The 26,820-nt window shown below is 38.3% G+C and overlaps 1 protein-coding gene across 1 annotated transcript; it reads left to right on the top strand.

The window, feature by feature from the left end:
- Positions 1 to 4,176: 4,176 nt before the first annotated feature.
- Positions 4,177 to 19,812, top strand: shisa9b (shisa family member 9b). Its single transcript, XM_084744087.1, has 4 exons — positions 4,177 to 4,997; positions 8,711 to 8,814; positions 15,203 to 15,343; positions 19,045 to 19,812. The coding sequence occupies exons 1-4, from the start codon at positions 4,489 to 4,491 to the stop codon at positions 19,431 to 19,433; spliced, it is 1,143 nt and encodes a 380-aa protein (XP_084600213.1). The 5' UTR covers positions 4,177 to 4,488; the 3' UTR covers positions 19,434 to 19,812.
- The last annotated feature ends 7,008 nt before the right edge of the window (positions 19,813 to 26,820 follow it).

Raw genomic sequence — 26,820 nt, 5'->3', positions numbered from 1 at the left:
ACAGATTTAAGAAACAACAATATGTCATCTAATGATTAAAATAATTTCAAACGAAGGCTAAGCACTGCAGCTTATATGCTTCAACATAACACTTTGTTATGAAGTATCCAAAAAACCTTTCCAAACACTGGGATAATAGAGCATGATGCAGTAATGAACACTGATATTTCAGAACGGGAAAGGTCAGCATGCTAACAGCAGGACCTCTCCGGAAAAACATTATCTACTTACTTTTGATATTTCTTATGTTTAACTTGAATTAAAGGATTGCTGTAGGTGGTTATCTGTGGGTTCTTAATATGTTTTACATATTTTGTTACTACCTTATACAGCAATATAAGTTTTCCAACAAAGATCCAAGGAGCTATACATGCTTACAAATGCTGTACTTTTCACAGTTATGTTAGTTTGGGGAATTCTGTATGTGCAATATAAAATCAAATAACTAATAGTACTGACCCTTTGGATAGCAGGATTTTATATTGACACTGAATGTGGATTTACTTGTCCAATGAAAATGTTGTATTGATCTTATTATGGAAGTCTGATTCTCTTCAACCTGCCCAAAAAAATAAACTGACGTTAAAATGACATTTAAAAGCTATTGCTAAAAAAGAATGGATAAATATAGAGACCTAATGAGCAGGATTATACTAAAAAAAGAACACAAGCAGCGGACACAGAGCAGATATAATAAGAGTAATTCAAGTGTGGATCAAAACTTCACAGAAAAGTTAAAGCATGAATATGCAACTTCTTTGACACTATTGGCACAAGGTGTATGTGCTAATGTGATTCACTGCACATTTTATTGGACTGTACTACATTGCAGTACCTTGACTCATATTTAACTGGCCTAAACTTTTCTCAGCACTCAGCGACAATGTAGCTGGCCACGTTTGGCTGTTTTATAGCTGTGTGGTTGGTAATGTGAACAATATGGTAAGACACTGAGGTCACAGTATCCATACAGGTGGACAAAACATGGAGGCAAACAGCCTTTATGTTTTGCTTTAGGCCTGAACCGAACCATGTGACAGTTTCATTAGCTCAAATGTAACAGAAACAAATTACATTACTACCGTACAACTGTACACTACAACCGTCTTGTGATGCAATTACACCAGCCTCTTTTCTTTTCTTCCCACCTGGCAGGCCGCTGGTGAAGATGAGGAACTCTGCCATATTTATTAGTGCTTTGAAATGGCTAATGTCTATTACATGGCTATTATTATGATCTAATTAGGTTGTGCGCCCAAACAGACACAACTATTTCATCTCATCTTTAAACAGTAGGTCAGAATGACCAGATTTCGTTATCATTTTTGCTGACATTATTTTTTTCATTTATGTTGTCCTCACAATTTAGTCATGAAATAAAAGACCACAATGAATACTTACGTCAAAATTTTCATTGACAAAATTAACATGGGTGGTTGAGCAGTGGAAAAAAAAGGCTTCCATGACTAAATAATAGTAATCTCAACTTCATATCTGGGAGGGTTCGTGACTGCATCTTGCACAGCTGTGACACTATTACTTTGAAAAAATCTGTCCACAGACATATAAACACTTGTCAAAATATTGTGGTACTCTCTGCTACAATAGGTTGGCCATGAGGACATGCACACACAGACTCACAAGGTGAAAACAATACCAGCCCCGCTGTGGAGGCTGGTATAAATTCCCCACTGTGTGAGCATTTAATCAGGCTCTCGGCTTGTTTTGAGCAGAATTACAACACTCTCGTCTGCCCACCTGCTCCCACCTAAAGCATGGCAAAGAATGACTTGCGCCATAAAATTATTGGCAAAGATGTCTGCAAGAGTCATGCAGTTGTCATGCAGCAGCCCTGTAGCACAATCTGTTGAAAATTTATGCGTGTACATATTTGATCACTGTAGTCTCAGAGCAGTCCTGCAGAAATGTGCTACCTATTCCTGTTTCAACAGATACAGCCTATTGATTACGGTGCTGGTCAGTTTTATTGGTGCACCAAGTAAGCTTTGTATTTGATTATTCATTATTTACTCATATATAATATAATTAAACATGATGCCTTTAGACTTTATCAGGACATAAATAAAAAAACGCTTCATCAGCATTGCTCATGTTAGATTTAATTCATATTGTGCTTTTCTAGATTTCATATCTGTAGAGTTGAAAACAACTACTTTTTTGTTGTTGTTGTGGTTTTTCAGGTGTGTAAGGGATATAAAAATATAATCCACACGATAAAGCTGTAAAGAACAAAAGTTGTGTTAACTTCACTGTATGATGCATGATAACAAAAATAGTGACTCATCATTTCAGATGGTGTCAGAAACGCTGACGAGGGTAAATACCAACTGCTGGAAGGTATAAACAGCAACAAAAAAACGATACTACAAACAAAGCAAAACTATAACATGTTTGTTTCACAGTCATTCACTATTTCACACCACACAATCAAACATTTCAATGAAATGTCTGGGTCTGGAGTTTATTTGGTCCTAATAAAGCTGTTAGTGTAGTGTTCTCACTTTAAAGGAACTCTAAAGTTTCATCCTTAGGGACTGTGCAAACTATTTATAGTGAACTTTAAAGATGCACAAAGACGAGACAAGCAAAAACTCCCCCGACAGCCAATTGTAAATAAAAGTAGCCTCCCATGGCTAAGACGATTCAACATCAAAGAAAAAAAAGAGTGAGATTTCTCAAGTGGCAGATGGTAAGCCTCCTTTCACTAATCATAATTTTAGATAAAAAGGTTTCTCTAAAAATAAATTGCCAACTAGCTTTTTTGCAGATCCATACTTGTCAAGGCCCCTTCATCATCTGTTACTGTTTGTAAACGATCAGTAATTAATAGCAGAGGGTGCAGGGTTGTCACATAGTCTGTTGAAGTGAACCCTGGAGTAAAGTGCTCTGCATGCGGTCACAGACAATTTGAGAATTGTGTTAATAAAACTCTAATTCATATCACAATGTTCATATACAAATCCTTACTAAGAGTAATAACATTCAGGCTGTATTTGTTTTTCTAAAACTTGGTCCTTTAACAAACAAGATTCAAAGCCTGTGAGTAAATACACCAGTTAGTGTAGGATGTGCCATTTATACAAATCAGGTTGTAGTAATACACAGATAAACTCTCTGCAGAACTGTGCTCCTGTTGGAATGGATAAAATATTTTCTTAGATATCACTTGTGTTATGACTGTGTGGGAGAGGTGGGAGTAATGAAGTCCAGGCGGGTTACAGCTCCAGATAACACTGTTATACTTTAACATATTCTTGTTTTGACTTTAGAAAGAAAAAAAACTTGTGATGTTCATATGTTCCTCATTTTGCTGGGAAAAATTGTTTGATATGATGCATTTCAATACATTTGAATCATCCTTCACAATTTCTGACATATTGTTTTTTGAGATACTTGTGCCATTGATCAAAGTGTTGGTGTGTTTTAAACCGAAGTTGATGCAAAATGAAAAGTCAGGATGTGACAAAAATCATCACAGAGGATGGTCTTTAAAATATGAATATTTATACAAATGTGGCATGTAGTTTTTGAAATGTTTTTTTTTTTCTATGTTCCAAAGAATAATGTTTGGACAGACAGACATCAACATGCCTCAAGCCAAAACAGGCACAAAATATATTGAATGGCTTGTTATTAATTTGTGCACAATTTGATTTTAACAGGCAAAATCTACTTGTTGTTCCAAAAAAGTCGGTCAGTTAAACTTTAACATATAAAGTACTGAGCTGTTTACTCTAGTTTTACGTAAATGTCTGCATTTTGTGTTTCACAACAATTCATAGAACTGAAAAATAAAGTCATTTTTCTCCAGGGTGAAATGTAAATAAAAGTATTACTAATAACTTGGATTTAGTTGTTTCTAATGCCAGTGCCTGGAGTGACTGCAGGTTCTAATCCTGTGTTAGGAATTTTTTGTCGTTGGTGTGACTTAAATCACGGACTGTACCTTTATAGACAGTTTAAGACTCACCACAATAATAAACGGCTGTGAGAGTTGTAATTAGAGCCATTGTACACAGCTCTCTCTCTCTCTCTCTCTCTCTCTCTCTCTCTCCCGCTCTCTCTCTCTTCATGATTAACTCACTCATCGGGGTCTCTTCTACTTTGCGTTGTCTTTCCCCCACTCTCTCCCTCTCTCTCTCTCTGTGTATCGGCTGTGTGGAGCGGAGCAGCCTCAGAGGTGTCTGACACCCTCCAGCAAAGCCAGGTGCGCCACTTCACTGATGCGACCCCTCTCCAACTATTAGCAACAGTGGGCTGCCTTTTCAGAAGAACCCGAACTGCTTTTGCATTAACATTTTTTTTTCAAAGAAAGAAAAGTACAGGAGCGCACTTTGATTTTACGCATGGAAGTTGGAATCAGCCTAATTACATTTACGCATGGCTGTGCCTCGTCTCTTCGGAAGATGCGTCCGGGCTTATGAGAGCTTATCAGGGCGTCAAGAGCGGGGTAAAAAGTGAGCAACGATGCGGGGCACAGAGCTGCTGCTCGGTTACTTTCTGGTGAAAGTTATGGTGTGCGACGCGGAGGGTGAGCCGGGTCAAACCGTCGACGACTTCATTATGGTGACCGGGTTTAACGACTCGAAGGAAGGGGAGAGCGGAGTGACGGAGAGTCCGCACATGGAGGACAAGTGCCGCGGCTACTACGACGTGATGGGCCAGTGGGACCCGCCGTTCGTATGCAGGACGGGCAGCTACCTGTACTGCTGCGGCACCTGTGGCTTCAGGTTCTGCTGCGCGTTTAAAAGCTCCCGGCTGGACCAGACCACCTGTAAGAACTACGACACCCCGCCGTGGATGATGACAGGAAGACCCCCGCCAAAAGTGGACGTGGCGCTAGACAGCGCCAAGGATAAAACCAACCTCATTGTGTATGTCATATGCGGGGTCGTGGCCATAATGGCACTGATAGGAATTTTCACCAAGCTCGGTTTGGAAAAGACGCACCGTCCGCACCGAGAAAATATGTCAAGGTAGGTTTGAATTTATACCAATGTGCGTGATTTTAATGACCAATTATTTTAGAGTTGCGAGTTATTTATCCTATATTTTCTCTAATTTGATCTGTCAAAACCTGATAAAATAAAAGGTGGTCGTTTCTATGCATTAACTCACCTCTGTGAACAAAACGCTAAAACTGAATCAAACCCAAGTCACAGAGTGACAAGTTGTTCTGCAAATTAAATTGTTTAACACTATGAAAAAAGAAGGTCAGCTCAAAGTTCATTATTAATATTAAATCAGAGAGATATTACTGGGAAAATGAGTTGGGCACAGTTAAAGATGAATCCCCCATCAAAATAACTTTTATGACACTCAGCCTGTTCATCTTTAGTTGCATACCCAGTCTGTACAACAGCAAGTCACATGCACATCTCACTTTAATTTGAAACAAAGGATTGTCAAACTATTTCCAGCGATGTTGTGACATGTTTTACACACGTATGACAGATTTTTTGTCCAAATATAACTCAGGAAGTGAAGATGGTTAACACAAAAATAATTAAAATTAGTTATTTTACATTAAGGGTTGCCAGTAATGTTACACCTCTTTGGTAAAAACATTTTTTTTTCTCTGGATCAAATTCTATAATGCATCATTTAGTATCTGCAAGATGTAGAACAACATTTCATGAAAAACTAATTTGTACTGACAAACACACTAACACCCCCCATCTTTCTCAAACACATTTCACATTTGGACACAAAGGGGCTCGCAGGCTACATGAGACTAATTTTGGCCTTAAGTCTATAGTGAGGATATGCAGTTGTTGTTCTGTGAAAGAGCATTAGCCAGCAGTCCATGTTGTGGCAGTTCAGTTTCCACCCTTTACAATAAATAAGCTAAAAAAAACACAAACATTTGAGAAAAACCTTTTTTTTTTGTCATATTTGCTGAATATGTCACTATATTCTGACAATAGTTCATAGTGCTCCTAATGACATTTGCAATAATCCACCACGCCTAAATGAAAACAACAAATCAGAGCCAATCAAAAATCAATCAAAAAATGTCAGTACACCAACGCTTTGGCTTGGATTGATTGTTCAGCAAGTCCTTAACAGAAAAATGTCCATGTTGGTAGCCAGTTCAACCAGTTTATTCCGACTGATATGTCTGTTTATTGTTAGGCCCCCCGAGTGGATGTGGTAAGTATGACAGGAGAAATGTAAAGAGCAAGAAAATCTCCATTTGGAGGAGGTGAGGTGGATGGACAACTCAAACAAGCAGAAGACCAGGATTTGATTCCTTTGTGAAATATTATTTACATTTTTGGGCAACTTAAATTGTCATTATGGATGTGACTCCCATTGCATCACTTCCTGCTTTGCTTGAGTGATGTCATCTCTGTCACAGGAGAGACATATGGACATATGTACCATAGCTGTTTTAACCCAAACCACAAACCAAAAAAACAAACAAACGTAATTTACATTTGTAATGTCATGTGAAGTATGTCGTCGCGTAAGTGATGTTGCATCACTGAAGTGCATCTTTTTTTTTTTTTTTAATCTCATTATTTCCATCCAGTTTTAACAACAAAAGCTGGGAGACTGTCTTCAGTCTGTACTGAGCAAAACATTCAGTTCCCCCAGTGGCTTGATAGGCAGTTTCATCTGAATGCCATGGCCTGTTCAGTTGTCCAACCAGCATCGCTGTGTATCTGTCTTATCAATAGCCACTACTTAGCAGCCCCTCATGGGAAACCTTTCATGAATTATCTCCCTTGAACTCTGCACAAAGAAAAGAGCATGGTTTCCACATGAATTTGTATTTGTGTGTATAAGAAGGCAGGCCAGTCTACAGGGTCATCAGATAGGAAGGTGAATGGTGTCAGAAAATTGAAACTTTAGAGGGGCATTCAAGATAAGTACCACTCACCCTGTGAAAATATATGAAATGCCGTATGTGGATTTGGAAGAAGCGTTAAGAAAATAGCCCTGATGACATCACCATGATGTTATCAGGGTCTAGGGCTGTACTTATAATTCTCATAATTTTGTGAGTCGAATTGGATTTTTCGATATGATTATATGACTATTCATAACTTTTTTTTCATAAAGACTATCGAGCAACACTTTACTGAATTGCTAGATTTTTAGATTTTTGAATGAGGTTCAGCAGGATTTTCAGGGTCACAGCAACGCTCACGTAATATTGAAAACAAGCCAAGTTAAAGCCTGGATTAGACTCCCAAACCAATGGCATCCAAGCTAATGTGTGCTAACTATGCTAACGATCGACTGGAAGTGTGCAACAAACATTTTTTGCTTACACTAAATAGCAAACAAAAGACAGATACTATATCCTTATAAGTTGCTGAAAGCTGTAAATTCACCACTTTTAAGCAGAAGACAGAAGATATGTAATCTCAGCGCCTGACCGGGCTGGGTCTCTCTTCCTCAGGGCAGCTGTCACTGTCTCAGAAATATTTTGTGTCCTTGGGGTCTGTAGCAACCTGTACCTGTTGCAGACATCTCCGGCAAGTGGACAGGATGACTTGATGTACAGAGGTGGAATGATTTAACCCCCGAGAAAAAGCTGCGTGAGCTGAGTGCTCAATCTGCAGCCACTCCTGGAGTCTTAACTCTCCTGAAGATCACTGCACACTAACTGGCAAAAAAAAGACTACTCGACTTGAAAAGTCTTAGTCAAAAACTTGGTATTTGCCCAGGTGGATGTGGTTTTGCAGGGTGTAGCAGTGCATGCTTCAGTTAGCTCATGGCTGTCTCAGCCTGTACTCTGAGTATACAAAAATAAGTTGCACTGAATGTCCAAGTATGGGCTATTTTTATTTCTAAAGCTCTGATCTTGTCAATATATTTTAGCCCTATTTATTTCAGGGGGGTAGTGGGGGGTAAACCCAAGTAAACTCAGTTTATCCACCTCCTCCATCTTTAAATGTGCTGAGAGTTTACTCACCTATTTTCAAATCGACCGTATCAATCAATGAAGAGAAACAAAGATTAACTACCACCTCTATATCTACCACTTCACCCCCGACTTAAATATATTTTCCAGTATAAAATGAAGGTCAGTTTGAGAATTCATCTTTGTTACCGGTTTTGCTAGTTTATTTAGAAAGTGACAAGATGACTCAAAGCAAGCTGACAAGAATGTGCATCAGGCACACCACACTCTGTGTGACGCAGGATGTAAGGCACTGCCCCTGGGCAAAATACCAAGTTTTTAGGAAGTCCTGTCAACTGAGGGGTCTCCGATGCACAATTCAAATCTTTGACTTTCAAATTTTTTGTTTCAGATTGGGACTTTTTTCATAGACAGCCCAGGAACTTAAGAAAACGTTACGAACTTGGGAAGCAGAATATGAAAGATAGGGAGACAGACAGGGTCTAAGGAAAGATGCTACTGAGTTGCATTATGGGAAATGTAGGATTTTGTGTCGAGTTTGACCAATACTACACTACAATACAACACTGGAGACTTCTGTGTCCTCTTTCCTACAAACAGCCACATTTCTGTTTACCATGAAGTTTATCTTCCTCTAACTGAGGCAGCACATAAAATAGCATGGTCATATGAGTGATTTCAGAAGGCACAGTCAAACCCTTTACTTTATCATTTATTGTGGGACAACTTGTTAGTGAAAGCTGGAGTGCACTGCTTTACTTGTGCTTGTTACTTAAAGATGTCCTCACTGAGATTGATCTTTTATATTTCCAGAGCCCTCGCACATGTTATCCGCCATCCTGCAGAACATACGGACGACATTGGACTTGGCCAGCACTACGAGAACATACAAACCAGAGTCACGGTTAACAGTCTCCGTAAGTACTGCAGCGTCAGCAGTACACAGCACTTACGTAGCTACAAACCTACATACACATTCAGGCAAGAGAGCAGCTGGGTTCCATTTATCTATTCACCAATGCTGCTGCCATCTGCTTCTGCCAACTGCTTTCACTGACCAGACTCGATGACACCACCACAACCAATTCCAATAGATACTCATAAACTACAAGATTGGATTTTTCCTTAAACAGGCATATAAACCTAAAATTGTGAGCCCTATATACATTTACAGTATATATATATGCTTGACTGTCCTGAATTAGCTGTGGAACAGGAAATGGTGGCAGGAAAAAAAAAATCCTGGTGGCTGGTGAGGCAATTAGTCATGCCCTCAGCAATCACTTAACATACACACTAATTACCACCGACAACCTAGAACTCTGTTTCTTAGCCAATACTTTTTGTATGCAACGGCCTCACGCATTATATCACACTCTCTTTCTCTCCTTCATCAACACCAACACCTACACACACCCACACATATAGAAAAGAGTTCTTATTAATGGTAACCTGCTTACTGCCTTGACAGGTTCAGTCAATAAAGGTTTCTCTGCCTCCCTCCCTTCCTCTCTTTTCAAGCTGCATAATTATGGTAAATGGCATCTCATATGAAAAAAGCGTTTTACAGACACAGTCAAGCAGCATTTTATGGTTGTATTCTTCCTTTATAGATACTGTACTTGCTATAGCTAAATAACAGACTTAAAAAGTACATAACATATTTTTGTGGATCAAGTGAGGATGACCTCTCCTGATTATGAGGTCCAAAGTCATGCAGTAGTGAGGTCAGAAGGCGAGGAAACAATAAAATAATCAAGCCAGGTTATAGCACAGTTACAGCATAAAAGGAATTACTGAATGAAGGAAATCAAAATGAAATGACAATATGTGGCGCACTGATGTCCTTTAATCTAGAGTGCTTCTCAAGATGTTTCACTTGAGGCAGATGCAAACAAATACCAGTGATTATCATGTTCTATGGAAGTTTGCATGCTCTCATCACAACTGAAGAGTACAGCAGGTGATTTCACTGATTAGTTTGGACGGTTTGCTAATTAGAGAAAACACCTGGTGTAATCTGTGGTTCAAATGAAAACCTGCCTGCTCCTGGCACACATGGCAGTTGACTGCCTATCTCAAATTACCTCGTCATATACACAGCCAGGATTTTGTTGTGCAAATATTTAAGCGTTTTCAGTGAGCACACCATGTCTGAAATTAATCTAAATTCATCTACTCGAATGCATACATTTATTACAAATCAAGAAAAAGTAAATTACAGATGAGCAACAAATTGTTCTTCAGCCAAAAGTGCTGAGCCAAATGTTTTCCACAATGTTAAGATGCAAAAATAGTGGGAATGCTGACAGATTTTGCAAAATCACAAGCAAAAATGATCTTAAATCTCAAATTCTTCAAACAGTACTTCTTGATGAGTAATCCACAATATAATAGCAATCCAGGGAATGCGTAGTACATATATGTTCATACATGTACATTACTTGGTTGCAGAAATGTAAAGTAGTCAAACCTAAGGACAGGACACAGAGATTTACAGTTTTCTACTTGTACTGTTTAAGTCGTTTTTTTTTTTGTTTTGTTTTTTTTTACTTGGCTGCCACAAGGCCCCCAAGTTTTATGTCACCTTGAAACTTTCTATCCAACCTTTCCATCTCATCCTATTTACTATAAATATTACTGGAGTGATAAATACAGTTTAACTTGCAACAGATCAAACCTCAAATTTTGAAAGGTGTTCTATTTTAGATGTCCTTTTGTTTTAGGTGAGATGTTTTTTTGCTCCCTTAAATCAGCTGAAGTGAGGTGTCAGTACTGACATGATAATAATTAATCATTCTAAAATCAGAGCACTTTCTTACCGCACCTCCTCGCAGAGTAATTATCAGTTCATTAAAAATCAGCCAACACTTTGACAGTCAGGGCTGGTCTTCAGAAGGAGATACTGTGGGTTTTCTTTAGTATCATTATTACCTATTGTAGTACAGCTCATATACTACAAAATACTATAATATATGACACACTTGCTTTTTGCTGTTATTCTGCCTGCATAGTTTGAACTTCAGTACTTTAGTTTGTCAACCAAAGAACGTGCAGGTTAGAATAAAAGAGCCAGTTCATAACAATGGGAAAGGTATTTGTGCGCAGCTTTTTGAAAGTAGTATCTTGTGTTGTGTTGTGGTGAGCAGACTTAGATCACACAGTAGGTGAATGCACTAAGGACCTTTTGTTCTGGTTTAAAATCACATTTTTCCTGCCAGTCCCTCGAGGAAATGAAAGAAAATTATCAGTAATGTGAGATGACACAACATCATTGCACTGTAAGACAAGTGGAGTCTCTACACCTATTTAAGGGTTATGTCACTTTTGTAAAAAAGTGAAAATTGAATTGCTTTGAAAAATGCGCAGTTGTCTCACCCCACTTGCCTCTTTCTTTGAGTCACAAAATATCTTAACACCTGACAATCATTATATATTTATACTGATATATTTAGTTTTAGTTGTAATTTAGTTGTAATAGGAAAAATGATGTCCAATGACAGAATGCTTTTCATCCATATAGCAGTGTAAAGGGAATCACTGCATTCTAACTATACTGTGTGCACACTATACTCATTTATGTACCTGCAGAGAAATGTCTAAGTTAATAGATAAACAAATTTTAACAAACTTGCATTGCATTACACCCGTATTCATGTCATCCACATAGTGTAGATTCTCTTGTGGTATCAATATGAGTGAAGCCGCAAGCTTGAAGATTACTTTGTATGATGGATGTCCTCCAGTTGATGGGCTGCAGTATTTGCAGTGGAACACCTCAGACAAGCACTTTTGCGGTATAAATGTTCTAAAGGTTTATGTTTTATTAAAGTTATGTAATTCATACACTACCACACTGAAGAAACATTTGATGTACTGCAGCTTTCCTTTTGTTTGGTGAACTTGAACATGGAGATTTAGTGCACTGCTGTATCTTGCAGGGATGCAAGGAGGGATTCTGTGTAAGAGACTTGACAACAGCAGAGGGATTATTGTTTTCTTGACAGCAATCCTTGCAAGGTTACAAGAGGTGAGGTGATATCTTCTGCCACATGAATCCGTCCTGTATTTGTCCTCTCCAGCTGTGCTTTCTAGTGGCAGGTGTTACTATGCCACAGCTATAACAGTCTCTGTATATTATGGATAGTGGTGCAAAGCAGTGATTGAAATGCTCCAGAAGGAGCCCCTTTTCCTCATCTGTTGCCTGTCAAAGATAACAAAAATCTGTTAGACTGCACTATGAGCTCTCATTCTCCTCAAGACACCAGTAATACAGATTTTGCGAGCTGGGTTTCTTTGGCTACCAGTGCTATCATGTTCATGTCCTGCTGGCCATGTGCGTACATGGGGCAATTGTGAAGTGTGGCCTCTTTATACTCCAGGCAGTCAGCCAGAGAGAACAAAGTCTCCACTCACTGCCAGCGCTCCGCTGGTGCATGACAGTCCATTTCCTCACTGCCAGATAGAAATGTATTTCAGCGGCATTACCTCTGACAGCAGCTGAGAAATGTAGAGTCTACCTATGCTTCTATTTTCCACCTGCCATATACTGTACGCTGAACTCTACACTGAGGCCTCCAATCTTTAAGCTGGTAATTAAAAACCGACAGAGAGCTTCAAAATATGCGTACAGAAACACAAGATGTTTTTTTTGCTCTTAATAGTTTGTGTAAAATGAGAAAGTATGTACAAATTGTTAGTTTATTTTTTAGTTTTTTATACCATCCTGACTGCCACTTCTTGAAGCTCCAGTAATATCCTTCATAAAAAACTAAATATTTGCTGTTTCACAAAAAATCTGCACCTATTAATTATTTTTACACAACTCAATATTATGTACTTTGCAATATGTTTTATGCATCTTGATTTTTTTAAGCGTAGTGAAACACATAAAAGCCTGTCTATAAATTACTCAAAAGACAAATGACACCTACAATATAAATATAGTGTTGACAGAAATGGTGAGTTATTGGTTCAGAAATAATAGAATATTTCTTTATCACCAACTTGAAAGTAGGCTGTCTGTAAATAAGAGCGCCCTTCTCCTTGTACCATTGATTTCGGGGCATACAGCTCCCAAAATACTCCCTTAAATCTTTTATGAGTTCCAGGGAGGTGTCTGTGTCTAGAGTGTTAACTTGCTTATTTCCCGACACAACCATGGAGTCTTTAACCTTACAAGTTTCCAGAAGTGGCCTACTTTCTTGCAGCAGCTGACATAAAAGTGGCGACTCTGACAACAGTACAAGCACAAATGACACTCAGTCAACAAAAAGTCAGATAAACATTAAAGAAGGAGATAACAAGCACATGCTTCAGCGCCTCAGTTTAAATTGAGTTAGACATCCTGAAAATAGAAAAGTTGCACCAGATGTTAACAAAAGCACTGTCCTCATTTATTAACTGCAGTAAATTCTGGTCCCATCTTAGACTATAAATAGAGGACATTAGAGCTACAGGAGAGATGCAGACAGACCAAAAAAAAAATCATTTTTTTTTGACAGTATTAGGATACAAAATAGTTCAGCCAAAGCATTCAGCTGCAAATTATTCAAACATTTTATGTTTGATGGCTTCTGCGTTTAAGGGGATACCCTGACCTAATGAGCAGAAATAGTTTTACATATCATATCAATATATTTAACTGTTTGTATATTTTAACATACCTGTGTGTACCAGGGATTTCCTAAAAAGCAGTATTAATCATAAAGTATGGGGGTTAAATACATCACAAGTGAAGTACTGTATATTCTATTTAGTCTATGGAACCACATCATATGATCAGAGTTTTAGCTTAAATAGGATCACAGTGAATCAGAGCCAGTCTGCATGGCCCACTTACGATGAATTGTATGAAAGTGAAACAGGTCAACAAGCCCAAAAAGGAACCTGACAAGGTAACACAGATAGATCAGATGCAGAGATCTCCTGTTACATTTTTGGCCAATTTTTATATTTTTCTCGGTAAAGCAGCCACATGCTGTATGGCATTTATAAATCACTGTGTGTGTGAAAGTGTCTTGCTGTCTTTATTAAAGACTACAATTTAAATAAGGCCTTCAGTAAAACTGGACAATATAGGAGCTTGTTATAAAGAAATCACAATCATAAGGAGAACACACGGACACCATCAGTTTTTTTTTTGCTACCCTTAAATGACCTCAAAATCTGATGTGTCTTCGCCACCCGCTTGTTGAGCTGTAGCCAAGTAAAAGCTGTCCTCTGCATCATTTCATGAGACAGCATCGATAATTTGAGACTTTCCAAATTAATTAGCACAGTAATAAAGTTTCTTGCTGACCAGTGGGGAATAAGAGCCTAATTAACCTATTTTCTGTATTAATGATCTGTTTTTATCAGACACATTCTAGACCAAGGACTAGTGGACTTTACACATTTTAAACTTTGTAAACTTTAACCATTGAAAATGGCGTTGATGAGCTGTTTGATATTTTTTGTTTAATATTGATATCCTTAATTAGTTATTTCGTGCTGGACTCACAGGGGATTAAGACCAGCAACTGCTCTGAGATAGGTTACTATTACAGGGAACATTTGCATCATGACAAATAACAGAATGAGGGCTGATGTATGACCTCATGACATTTAAAATAACCGTCATCATGACTCTGTGCCTAATGCTTAAAAGGAGTAAGAATGATCAAAACTGTATGCATCAAGTATCAGCTCTAAAACATGTTGATATCTCTGCTCAGATTGTGTAACACACAGCACATGCAGCAGTCCTCAAACCGCTGCCTGCGAAGTGGTACGTTCCACTAATCTCCTCCAGTCTAAACGAGGAGAAGACACTCTGAACATCTGTTTGTTCTGTCATGCCAGTAGGCAGGGGGCCAGTCTATTTGCTGTGCACCCTTTAATTTACCAGATGTCTACTGTAGGATTAGTACAGTTTTGCAAAGAGCAGTCATGACTCCAGCTGGGTCCCCAGAAAAACCTACTTAAGGGAAAGTGACACAACCAAGTCAGAGAAACAATTATTCTATAGTCACATCCATCCATCAAACTGATTTATATCCTGGGAATTCAACATAGTTTTGCTTAAAAGAAACCAAGCCAGTTTTAACTTAAATGAACAAATGGAAAAAAACAATTAAACATCCAATATTATTACATAATAAGATAGTGACTATTTGACAATACTTGCCATTCCTATCTCATGTATATGTGTATATATTTATCAGGCAAACTGTATATACACACTTGAACATATTACCTTAGTGATTAAAGCTAATTCGTGACTGCCGACAATGGAAACAGTGTCCTCTGTTTTCCCTCCTTCAGATAGCAACCAGATGAACAACCTGGCTCAAACATCAACTCTGATAGTTCAGCCTTACCCAGCCGTGGGACCAATCACCAGCCCCTATGAACAACAGAAGCCCATCAAGGATCTCAACCAGTATGCCACGCTCAAGGCTGTGGGTAAGTTGTTTACAATCAGCCGTGATGATGAAAAAGCAGTTGCTGTTCCTCATTTGATCTGATTAGGTAGCACATTATATTCTCTGCAAGTAAAACTAGCATTATCAATCAGGGTTTTCCTGTGTTATATAAAGAGGAGTGTCAGAGCTGATTAATCATGGAGGTAGGGCTCCATGAAAGCACCGATAGTGATCTCTACAGTATTGTCATAATATCAAGAAATATCTATATTTAGGTATTTGATCAAAAATACTGTGATATTTGATTCTGTCCATATTGCCCAGTCCTAATTATATCATGGCACTACATAAGAGTTTATGGTATGTGAGAGAAAATATGTACGCCAAGATGCATGTCGTATATCGCGGCAAAAATATGGAGATATTATTTATAAGGCATATGGCCCAGTCCTCTATGGAAGACATGTTTATAAGTTTATGAGGCAGAACATTCATCTGAAATGCTTCATGAAATGCTTTATGTAATAAGTCATATTAAATGTGATTAATTTTATGTTAAAAATCAACAGGCAAAAAACTATTGATGATGTAAGACAGTTTTTTTATTTACTTCAAATAGAGGAAGAATCCTGTTTGCAATACACATGCTATCAGATATGTTCTTTAACAGTGTATTTTTCTTTAAATAATAACCTAGTTGGTTTGAATCTCCAGCTTACAAAACTCCTTGTCAGTTAATCCACAGTCCATCAATGCCAATAGAGAGGGGAACTGAACGTTTATTTATAGAAGCACGTTTGCTGTTCTTCTCATGTGCTAATTTTGGAATGTCTGCACTCAGTGCCTGGACAAACAGTATCTGAAACAATAAATAATAGCAAATACCAAAATAGTACCACTCAGCAAGATGATGCCAAACGATTTTTTCATTAGTCTCGAGGAAAAAAAAATCAAACATTTTTGCAGTGTCAAAGTATTAAAATCAAAATACATTCCTGCAAAGCATTAAATAAAACTAGTGGGATCCATTAGTGCAAAAAATAAAGTTTATGTACATTTAGGAAAAAGTATGCATTTTCTGATTATGACTGCCGAAAGTCTATATATTACAGTGGAGTGGGGAGCGTATAGACAGGTGTTTTATTTGCTACAGTGGTAACAAATGGCTCATCTGTCCATGCTGCCTACCCAGTAATTTTACCTATATGCAAAAACAAGGAGGTCACTTTGCAACATTAAGTCCCAGAGAATGTATCATCAATATTTACATTTTGACTTGTCTAATAAAGTGGAAAACGAGAATTCAGCTGTGTGATACATAATCGATATACCACCACCTTTTCGTATTGTTTCCTGTTGCAAAAATAACCACTACAGTAGCATTTCAAAGAACAATTAGCCTTATATAAAGAGGAAAAATAAATAAATATTCAGAGTCAAAGTGTGGCATATTTGTGGGTCTGTATTTGATGCTATTTAGCACCATGAAACATGAGTCTTTTTATAGATTCTACCTCAATCAATTAGGTTTGTTTGACAGACCTGGCTCTGGAATGGGTGACAGCTATCAGCATACGTGTAGAAGTAGTCCAATCACATAACACTGCTCACTCTTTGTGATTCACACGAGCAGCTGAAGCTTCTCCGCTGCTAATCCACTGAAGTGCCGTCAAACAAACTGATAGTTAGAGAAAATAAAAATAGAGCAAATCGTAGCTAATGAGACTGGGGACAGGAGACAATCAGGAGCAATCAAAACTCAAATGAGGTGGGTTGTAGTGATGAGGTGCAACTATACTGTACACGGTGAGCATGAGCACCTCTGTGGTCCTAATATACTGTACGTGTTCATCTGCCAGCACTGATGTGGCTGGTAGTAGCTGCTGTAAAGGATATGCTGCTTATCACTGCATCTCTTTCCTGTACCATGAAGTGTGATCTGGAATGCAGACACAGATGAACAGACCACATTAAAGGTTATCTGGGAGGCATTTCATTAAAAAAGTTTGAAATGTTAGCAGGAAATCTGATGCTGGAGTTTTGGTTGGCGCTGACTCAATTAGTGCTCAAGTGAATGCAGGTTTCATACATTGTCTCACCTGATTGGACACAGTGGTTGTTTAGAGCAAATTACAGCAGATGATTATGACAAAAGTCAGGATGTACTGTGCAGTGCTCTATTGGGAAGCATGTGAGCCTTACTGACTCTCACTAACAGTATTATCATTCTACACCACAGTACATTACTGTGCACTATGGGGGCGTAAGATCCACAGTGGATGGGGGTCATGTCATCACAAGTTACTGAGCAGGCTTAGGTGGCATTTAATAGTGAGCTTGTAGAATGCAAACACCTTATGTCATACTCTGGTAGGAGAAAAGAAACTCATGAAAGGCTGTATCTAGAGTGATAGTTTGGTTCGTCTGTACTGGTCTACTGTAGAAACATGAACTGCCCTCCAAACTGTGTCAGGACAGTCTTGTCCCCTTTCACACATGCAGCATGCATACAGAGATTATCTGTGTCAGACGTTCTCACACATGTTGGAAATACGTTGTAAAGTTTAGGTGAGGGGTGGTGCCTGCAGAGCACGCAGCAGGAGGAGGAAGACTCATCTGTAATGTATGTATTGATATCTATACAAACCGAGTCTTGAAATTAACAAACTGTGATGGAAGTAGAGACGGATGAAAGATGTGGAGATCAGCTGACTGCAGTGTGCAGACTTGGCAGTGATATTTTTTTCCCAGGATGGAAAAGGCATGTCAGAGTAGGGCAGAACATGACTCCGCCATCCTGGGGGCCTGCTAGGAGAGAGGGTTTGCTGTGTTCTGCAGGATGCACGCCTTCTCTCCTCTGACTGTATTCTGGTGTTTTCATATCATGGATGATGAAGAAAGGCATTAAAACATGAGCTCAAAAAATATTAGACTGATGTAGGCTGGTAGGCAGTGCCTGAGTTAGCGAACACCTGGCTAATCGAAAAATGGGCAAAGACAGAGCGTGAGTGGAGCTGATCCAGCTCTCCTAAAGAGATGCTTGAATAAAACATCAATCAAAGACAAGGCAGTAAAGGGCAGAGATCCTTGTTGTAAAGATGCAAATATATCATTATTTATTATTTCTATCAAGGAAACTAAACATGATTTTAATTATGGTTAGGGTTAGGATTTGTCGTGTGTTTGTTACCTTAGAATGAGCCAGTCAAAGGGTATGTGTCCTCTTCCACAGAGGTTTATGTGTTGCACCACCATGTTTCTACAGTAGCCCAGAACAGATAAACTAATCGCTGGCTCTAGATATGGCCTTTTCCATTTTGCATGAGTTTTGCAGTCACTGTAGGTTCTCCTACATGCTTGGAAGGGGAGGGTGAGACAAGGTATTTGCAATCAGCAAGCTCACCATTAGATGCCACTAAATCTTACACACTGGTCTTTTGAAGTAATGAAGGGAATTAAGGGAACATACACTCTGTATGGTAAAGCCAACACTGGCTTAAACCTCAAATCACAAATATTCTATGTGCGACTTCATAGATCAAATGTGTGTCACTGTGAAGCCTGATGATGTTGAACGACTTGACTCTATTCCCTCTCTCTCTTTTTTATGCTTCAGCAACAACAATTTAACTTTAGGCCTATTTTTAGCTGCCTGTCTAGTTGTGCACTCAGGACACAATGCAATGGCTAATGAAGGGAAAAATGACAAGAACTATCATGTTGTTTATCTGCATTTGTTAGCAGAGAAAGCTAATGACAGCTTCTACAGCAACCGGCGACAAGTGATTGAGATGACAACCAAGGGCAGCCTTCCCATGGAAGCTGTGGATATGGATATGGAGCCAGAGCCGAGTAATCCTTACAGCCCACCCAGACAGCTGTCTGCAAAGCAGAACGGACACAAGTACAAAAGCCCCAAGAGCCGCAGCTCGCAGTCACTGTCCTACAGCTCCAGCACTGCTGCTAGCCCAGCAGTGCTAAGATCCTGGGAGAGCAAGGACATGCTCGGGCTCCGACAGACCTATGGCCCAAAGAAACTCTGTATCATAGAGAAGGAGCTGCACACCACTCGCTACATTCCTCCACAACCATACTTTGTCACCAACAGCAAGACAGAGGTGACAGTATGAGGGACTGTCAAAACATCAGGCTTAAAAAGAGTCTGCATTAAAGAAAGACAGTAGCTGCTGACTGTGGTGGTGTTGTAAGAAAGCAGCATGGACTCTAGTATGTGCAGTTGTGCATTTGATGGGCAGCATTCAAGATGCCATGCCTCAGGAGGGCACAGTGATGAACATGTTGTCATTGACATTCATATAATCCAACTGCTAAAACAAAACATGAAAGTTACATAACTCATATAAACAGAGATGAGACATGTCACACATACAGTTGTCACTGTATAATGAAACTGTCATCAATACTACTGAGGTATCAATGGACCTTAATTATATAATTTCAATTAAATCATCATCGTCTAAATCAGGAAACCCTACATATTTATCTACTCAAGGTCAAATAACCTGTGGGTAATTGGGTATTGATGAACTGCCTCGGACAATTTATAGATACTGTTTCTAAGTGTTTGGCACTGCTAGGTAGGTGATAAAGTGCAGTGTCCATGGATGACAAATTTGAGAAAATGACCCTCTAGCTGTTTTGTTTATTTGTTTTAAATGAAAGATCTAGTAGTTCTCAGTATATTGCATGTTGCAAGTTAATCAGGAAGAACACGTTACAGTTAAATGAGTATAATTGATGTTTTGAAAGCTCACAGCACATTTTAGACTACAACTTGATTATCATCTACAAATGAATTACACCCTAAGCTCTCAACAGTCATCTAAAAAATTGCTTATATATGTATCGTCATTCAGCGTCAAGCGTAAAAACATTCAAATGCAAATTAAGTCAGTAAGACACAATTTCGATGGCCGTGACTATCACTGATTTAAGTAAGAACTGTATTAATTTAAGAGACAGACTTTGACGTAAATGTTGTCTAAAAGTAAGTTTTTCAGGTTTGTTTCAAAAAAGCTGTACACATTTTGGGACAGATTCATAAGCTTAAGTTTATCATTCAGTATTTCTAAAAAAAAATATATAGAGCAATCAGTCTGTGAAAGTGTTACTGTTGACCTATAAATGACTTAAAATCCATTAAAAAGTCAATTTAAATTTTGTGAATGTGGTGTCACTTTTTGAAGTGGTAGATGTCTCATTTTGAAGGAAACCTTCCAAATGCATCCAAACCATGTCACTGCCAACAGACATCCTACAGATACATATATTTCTATGATTACTAGGAGAAGTAGCTGCAGAGTATTGAACCAGTGTTGTATTGGTGTAATAGTGCCTCTCATCAGTACCAGCATGTGTGTGACTATCCTAGAATATACTGTAGATGAAGCCCCGGTTTTAGAGTGGTGACGAGTGTTTTTCTGAGTAATCCGTTATGCCCCCAACAGAGGTCCTGTTTAGAGTGAAGGTGGTGGCTAAGAGTTTGATTCATCAGCTTTTATTACAAATTAATTACAAAACTCACATTTGTTAAATGTATCTGCTCTGGACAGTCTAAAACTCAGTGGTACAGCAGCAGCTAAAGTGTTTCCAGTGTTGGTTAACAGTTGACGAGCTTTCTGTCAGGATGAATGAAAACACGTTGTGAAGCTAAGTAATTTTTTTTTTTACTACTCAAATAAATGGGTCAATTAGAAAACATACAAATAGCAATATTTAACTACTGTTGTGGAATTTTAGTTCTTAAACTACTATTAAAAACATCTTTAAATATTGATCACCACTTCTTATCTCAGCCAAACGGATCAAAAATGTACTGAAAAAGAACATTAGGGTGCTGGAATTAATTCCACACTTGGCATAATGTTTTTCATAAACAAGGTTTTCTGGTTTCAATTGATTTGTTGCGCTGATTTCCAAGCCAAGCAATATAAAAAGACCCTCACGCCTGCCTGCAAGTCTTACTCATGCTGCTGACTATTTCAAGCAACAGATGACGAGGCTGCACTTGTAGCTGATGCACAAGTGTGATGTAGGAACTGCTGGTATAAGGTGTATTTGTGTATTCTCAAGTCAAAAGCGTAACTGTTAATATTCTTACAGACTTCCAACCAGACTGTACGCACAATTTTCCAAAATCTGTATCCACTGCACCGAACTGTCCTTTCACATAATTAATCAACTGTTTCAGTGTTTCACTGTTATATGAAAGCAGTTATTCACACTATTCAAACTCAATTTATTAATTCAGATTAGATTTTTTATTTGCACAAACAATATTGTATAGTGACAAGCAATGAATGTTTTCGTTTTGTGAATGCAAATTGTATGATTTTGTCCTCAGAGTTACTGAAATCACTGTTAATAAGCTACAGTATACATATTTACACACACACAATCTAATACTGCCGGTTAAAAATATAAATGTGTATAACACCTGTTGGCTTTGCAACATCCAGTGTTTTGAGAGCACAGCAGCAATGTTAAATCTTGGTAAAATTTAAAGCAAAGCCCCTACGATCACAGGTCTAATAATACAGGTCATTATGAGGGTTATCAGTTCTTTGTATCACTGTTAGCTCATTATCAGAATATGCATCTGATTACCTAATTGCTCCGATGAATGTTGTTATTCGTCTTTATGTACAATACAAAGTTACTTTGGTTTAAGATGCCCTGTTAAATATATTCACCACCTCTGTATCTGACAGTTCACATCCTCCAGTTATCCTTGAAAACTATTGAGCATTTAAATGTTCTCCATACATTGTTTGTGCAGAAATATACTATAATCCCCATGTTGCCAGTGTCCTGCAAAAACCTTGAATCTCTACAATGACTCCTGTTGTTTTGAATTATATGAAACTACAGTTAAACCAGTAAAGAGTTCCATTGTTTCAGTGCAGTCCAAGGTTCATGAAACATTTTTCTAAGTGTGGAAAACCTCTATGGCTGCCCCTTACTGTGATACAAGGTTTCTGCAAGGTAGCTGGCGATGTCGACTTATTTTGATGTATTAGATATACCATCCAAGTGTAGCCTATCTTGTACAAAGGAATTAGCCATCAATGGCAACGAGCAACTGTAGCACAATGTTAGAGGATTTGTTTACCAGTTGGAATGTTAAATAATGTCAGGAAAGCTACACCAGTTTTTAGCATTTTGTAATTGGTTTGTTCAACTGACTTTACCTCTTTCTTTTTAACTGCAAAGAAAACAAACATTTGGCTGATGGTTGGGTTTAGTGCCAGCAGCAAAAGAATGAAAGAAGATGCATATAATCACAAAAACAAATTTCTACTGAGGTAAGTTGTCTGTAGCATTTTTGGTGCTTAATAACACTTTTTCGTTGTTGTTTTGTTTCCTTTTTAAATTTGGATTCTAGCTGGTTCTATTAGCTGCCCCCTAAAACCACACCAGATGGTATCAGAACAAAATAGAAGAGCACATAAGTGCAGCCAAAGGACCTCTTTGGTTTGATACAGTTTATGGGACTTTCTGTTTTAGTGTGCTCCAGCTGTATAAAGTGATGTGTCATTATACTGTCTACATTAAAATTATTTTTAATACCTCTGTGTCTTCTCCAGACTTTTTAAAAGCCCTTTCTTTATTTGTCCTTGATAGTTGTGATTATATAACTTGAGCTGGTTGACTTGCCGCTTTTAATTCCCATGAAACCATCTCTCAGCGGTCATTTATTAACATGAAACTAGGCTGATAATTAAGTTGTTCTGCTTGGCAGCAACATGCAGCAACAGTTACATGTTTGTGTTTAACAGCACATTTAGAGAAATAATCTTGGCCTTGATGTGTAGTGTTACCAACATCGACTGATTTAGAAAAAAATGCTCACATTGCAGGTCAAGACAAATTATTTGTGCATTTAAAAACATTGTAGATCCATATTTCTGCAGGAATAAATGTGCTTTTGGGCTGAAAATTCTTAGTCCAAAGTTCTGTATTAGTAAAGAGGAGAAAAACACTACAACTTAACATACAGCAGATCATGTTTACACAATAATATTAGCAGGCTACAAACTCACATTTTACACTCATTCAGTTTAAGCACTGCGGTGGGCATTTTGCTACAGATTTACCACTTAGAGGAATTTCATCAAGTCACTGCCACTCTCGTCTGAAATGTTAAATTCATGCCTTTCTGTCATGGCCTGGATAAATAAAGGAGTTGAATCGATTCAGCCAAGTGCTAATGCCTCGTGGAGATAGTCAGACTCCACGGAGAGGCTGAGGTTTCTCTCTTGTGGACAAGTGAAGTGCATGATTAAATAAAAGTACAATAGCAGTAAAAAAGCACATTAATCGCAGAAAGCAAAGCAGAAAATTTTAGGAGGAGGAAGTTTTTGCTATCAGAAACAAAAGCTTTGCTCTAGTTTATGTGTTTGGTAGTATAGCCTTGCTTGGGATTTAACAGACAATGTTTGTTGGAAAAAAGTAAACACTCCCGAATCACTTCAACCACAGGAAATGTTGTTTTACATATGAAAAGTAACACCTTTTCTACATTTTAAAATTACCCCACACACGCACACACAGGCGCTTTCACAACCAATTCAATTCTTCTTTTGTAGAGCTAATAATCATAAACTCTGCACAGGAATTTACCACCTGCAAAACAAAATCACCACAACCATAGAGGCATAGAGGCAGACAGCGCAGCTGTTCAGAACAACATGGCAACTGAATTTCAAATTGACATTTGGATCTCTTTGCTACTTTTTGCACATGTTGAACAATTCAATCCATTCTGGACATGTTTCTGCAGATTACTCCTGTTTACACTCATGCTTTCTATCAGAACTTCAGTTGTATTAAGCCTCTGGGAACACTGTCATTTTCTTGAAAACGCCAGGAGACATTCTTGTTAATTAGCAAATGATGTTTCCCACCACCAGGGTGGTTCCCTCTGGAAATTAAATCAGCACAATAACCTAATTCAGTCAGACAGAGGACCACAGCAATGTCCTGGTGTGTGAAAAATCTTGATCCTACAGCAATGACATAAAAAAGTTGCAAAATGTTTTGAACATGAAATAGGGCAGGGTTGTATTCATGGACTAACAAACAGCTGATCCATGGGGGAAACAGAAGTGTTTTCATTCAGAGATTCCTGTGGGAGTGGACAGCTTCATGGCAGCCCATGTTCATTTGTCCCTAAATGCATCTATCATTGTCCTCACATAAAAGCTTCTACATCGTGTTGGGACAGATTTATGCTTTTTTAATAGCAATCATTTACACTGACAAGAACAGTGTAACTTTACTTAAGAAATATGAAGAAATTAGAAGAAAGAAATAATATATTTGTCAATAGCCCCAGGATCCTCCTCTGCTCCACAATACAGTTGTGCACTCTGAAATCAGACAGAGAGGACAGATGGACAGTGACAGACCTGCAGACAGACAAGCAGAGCAACAGACGAGCAGAGATCAATGTGAAAAGAAAAGTCGGCTTTGTGTGATTCCCCAGTGGCTCTTACTCCCTTGCCCAATATGATTTATCTTCATTGTGCAGATGAAAGATGAACACTCTGCTTTATTTATATAATTTAAAGCCGCGCTGAAGACGTGTAGTGGTCAAAACATGTTGGCATGTTATAAAGGCGTTAAATCTTTTTTCTATCTCGTTGCAACCTTTTTTTTTTTTTTTTGAAGTCCCTGGATGGCCTTTCTTTAATTCTAATCCTATATCCTCTATCCTAATTATACTATCCTATAGATTTGCAGCTATAGCAAAGATGAACAGCAACATGTACTTCAAAAGATACACCTAATTTAGTAGGGGTGGGTAAAAATATCGAAAAATCGATGCATCGAAATTATCCGCCCCCTAATTCAATATCGATTAAGCAAACCCTCTGAATCGATTCACCTCCTGGCCATTGGGGGTGCTGTGCGCAACATCTTCGTGTGATTCGCGTTTTAAGGACGGATGCTGCACGCGACCAAACAACAACATTATGTCTGCAAACTACTGCCAAGCTCTGTCCACGCACAGAAGATAACAGAGTCCGTGGCCGTCTTCATTTGCAAGGACCTTCGACCGTACAGTGTCGTGGAAAATGAAGGTTTTAGGAAGATGGTACACACACTTGAACCACGATACGCTGTACCAACACGAAAACACATGACAGAGGTCGCCATCTCGAAGCTGTACACAGAGGTGAAGACAGAGGTTTATATGCACAAGTGAGCTATTATGGTGCTGCTAATGTTTTATTTTCAGATGTTTTATTGCCCAAAGACGTGAAGTAACGTACCACATGTGTTATGGGCATGAAAATAAATATTTAAAAATTGCCAACAGTTTCTCTTAATTATTTGTGTATTTCTACTTCTTACTGAATCGATATTAAAGAATTTAAATCAATATTGAATCGAATCGAAATCGAATCGAATCGAAACCTAAAGAATCGAAATCGAATCGAATCGTGAGGTTCTTAACAATACCCAGCCCTATAATTTAGGCTGAATTCAAACAAGAGTTCGGGATGATTTAAGTGACACAATTCATGTAAATAAAATTTAACTTCAACATGAGACACTGATATCCCAAAGCATAGTTGAATTAACAATGATGGTGATGATTAGTAGAGAGAGAAGTCCTCATTAACGCATTTATGTTAGAGGTGATCATCTCATGTGTGCAGTGGCACCCTTTCAGACACACTGAGCGCTCAATTCTGGCATCCTCCTTTTATTAAGTTATATGAATGCAATTAAACTGTCAAATATGAATTGTGTATAACAAGTCTCTGCTACCACAGCTATTTTAGAGATGTAGCAAACATGTAATATTATTCCCAATGTAAGTTTTACACAAGTTATCAAATGTTGATTTAAGTCCTGAGTCCAACTATCATGCATACACTAAACAAAGGAAGGCTATGCCAAGTCTTTTCTGTGACTGCAGTAAAAATAGGAGCCCAGCGAGAAGCTCCGAATGACAAGCTGTCTAGATTTCTTAGTCCCCAACATAAAAAACTGGACTGTGACAGGCTGCAGTTCCTGCTACAGAGGCGTTCCTCTTAACCAAGCAGCTGCTTATTGAAAAACAAGTATTAACCTCCTAAATTTGAGTTATCATGAGAGATAATGAGGGACATATAAGCATCTTACTGGAAATCCCTGTTGTGTAGTTTCCAGGTTTTCCTGGAAGCAACAATTGTGATTGCTGCCATTATCTTATTATGTTCTTCAGTTAGATGGCTTGGCATGCATCTAAAATTTAAGACCTGACATTTTAATTCAGTATTTATTTGTGAGCAAATGTTCAATTATTTGGCTTTGGATATAATTTCTTTTCTTTCTCTGTTGCTGCCTGAGATACTGTGAGAGATTAAGACAAAGAAAGAGGAGTGGAGGACTAATGTCTGAGATTGTTGCTTTTCATGTACTCTATCATTTGTAACTAGCAGTGAAATGAACAAATGGTCTACAAACACCGCGTTGTGGTGGCGTATCCTTTCTAATGAAAGA

This window comes from Lutjanus erythropterus, chromosome 19 (assembly GCF_056507025.1).
Source record: "Lutjanus erythropterus isolate fLutEry1 chromosome 19, fLutEry1.hap2, whole genome shotgun sequence".
Taxonomy (NCBI): domain Eukaryota; kingdom Metazoa; phylum Chordata; class Actinopteri; order Lutjaniformes; family Lutjanidae; genus Lutjanus; species Lutjanus erythropterus.
The sequence above is the reverse complement of the archived record's forward strand: the minus strand, read 5'-3'. Positions and strand labels throughout refer to the sequence as shown.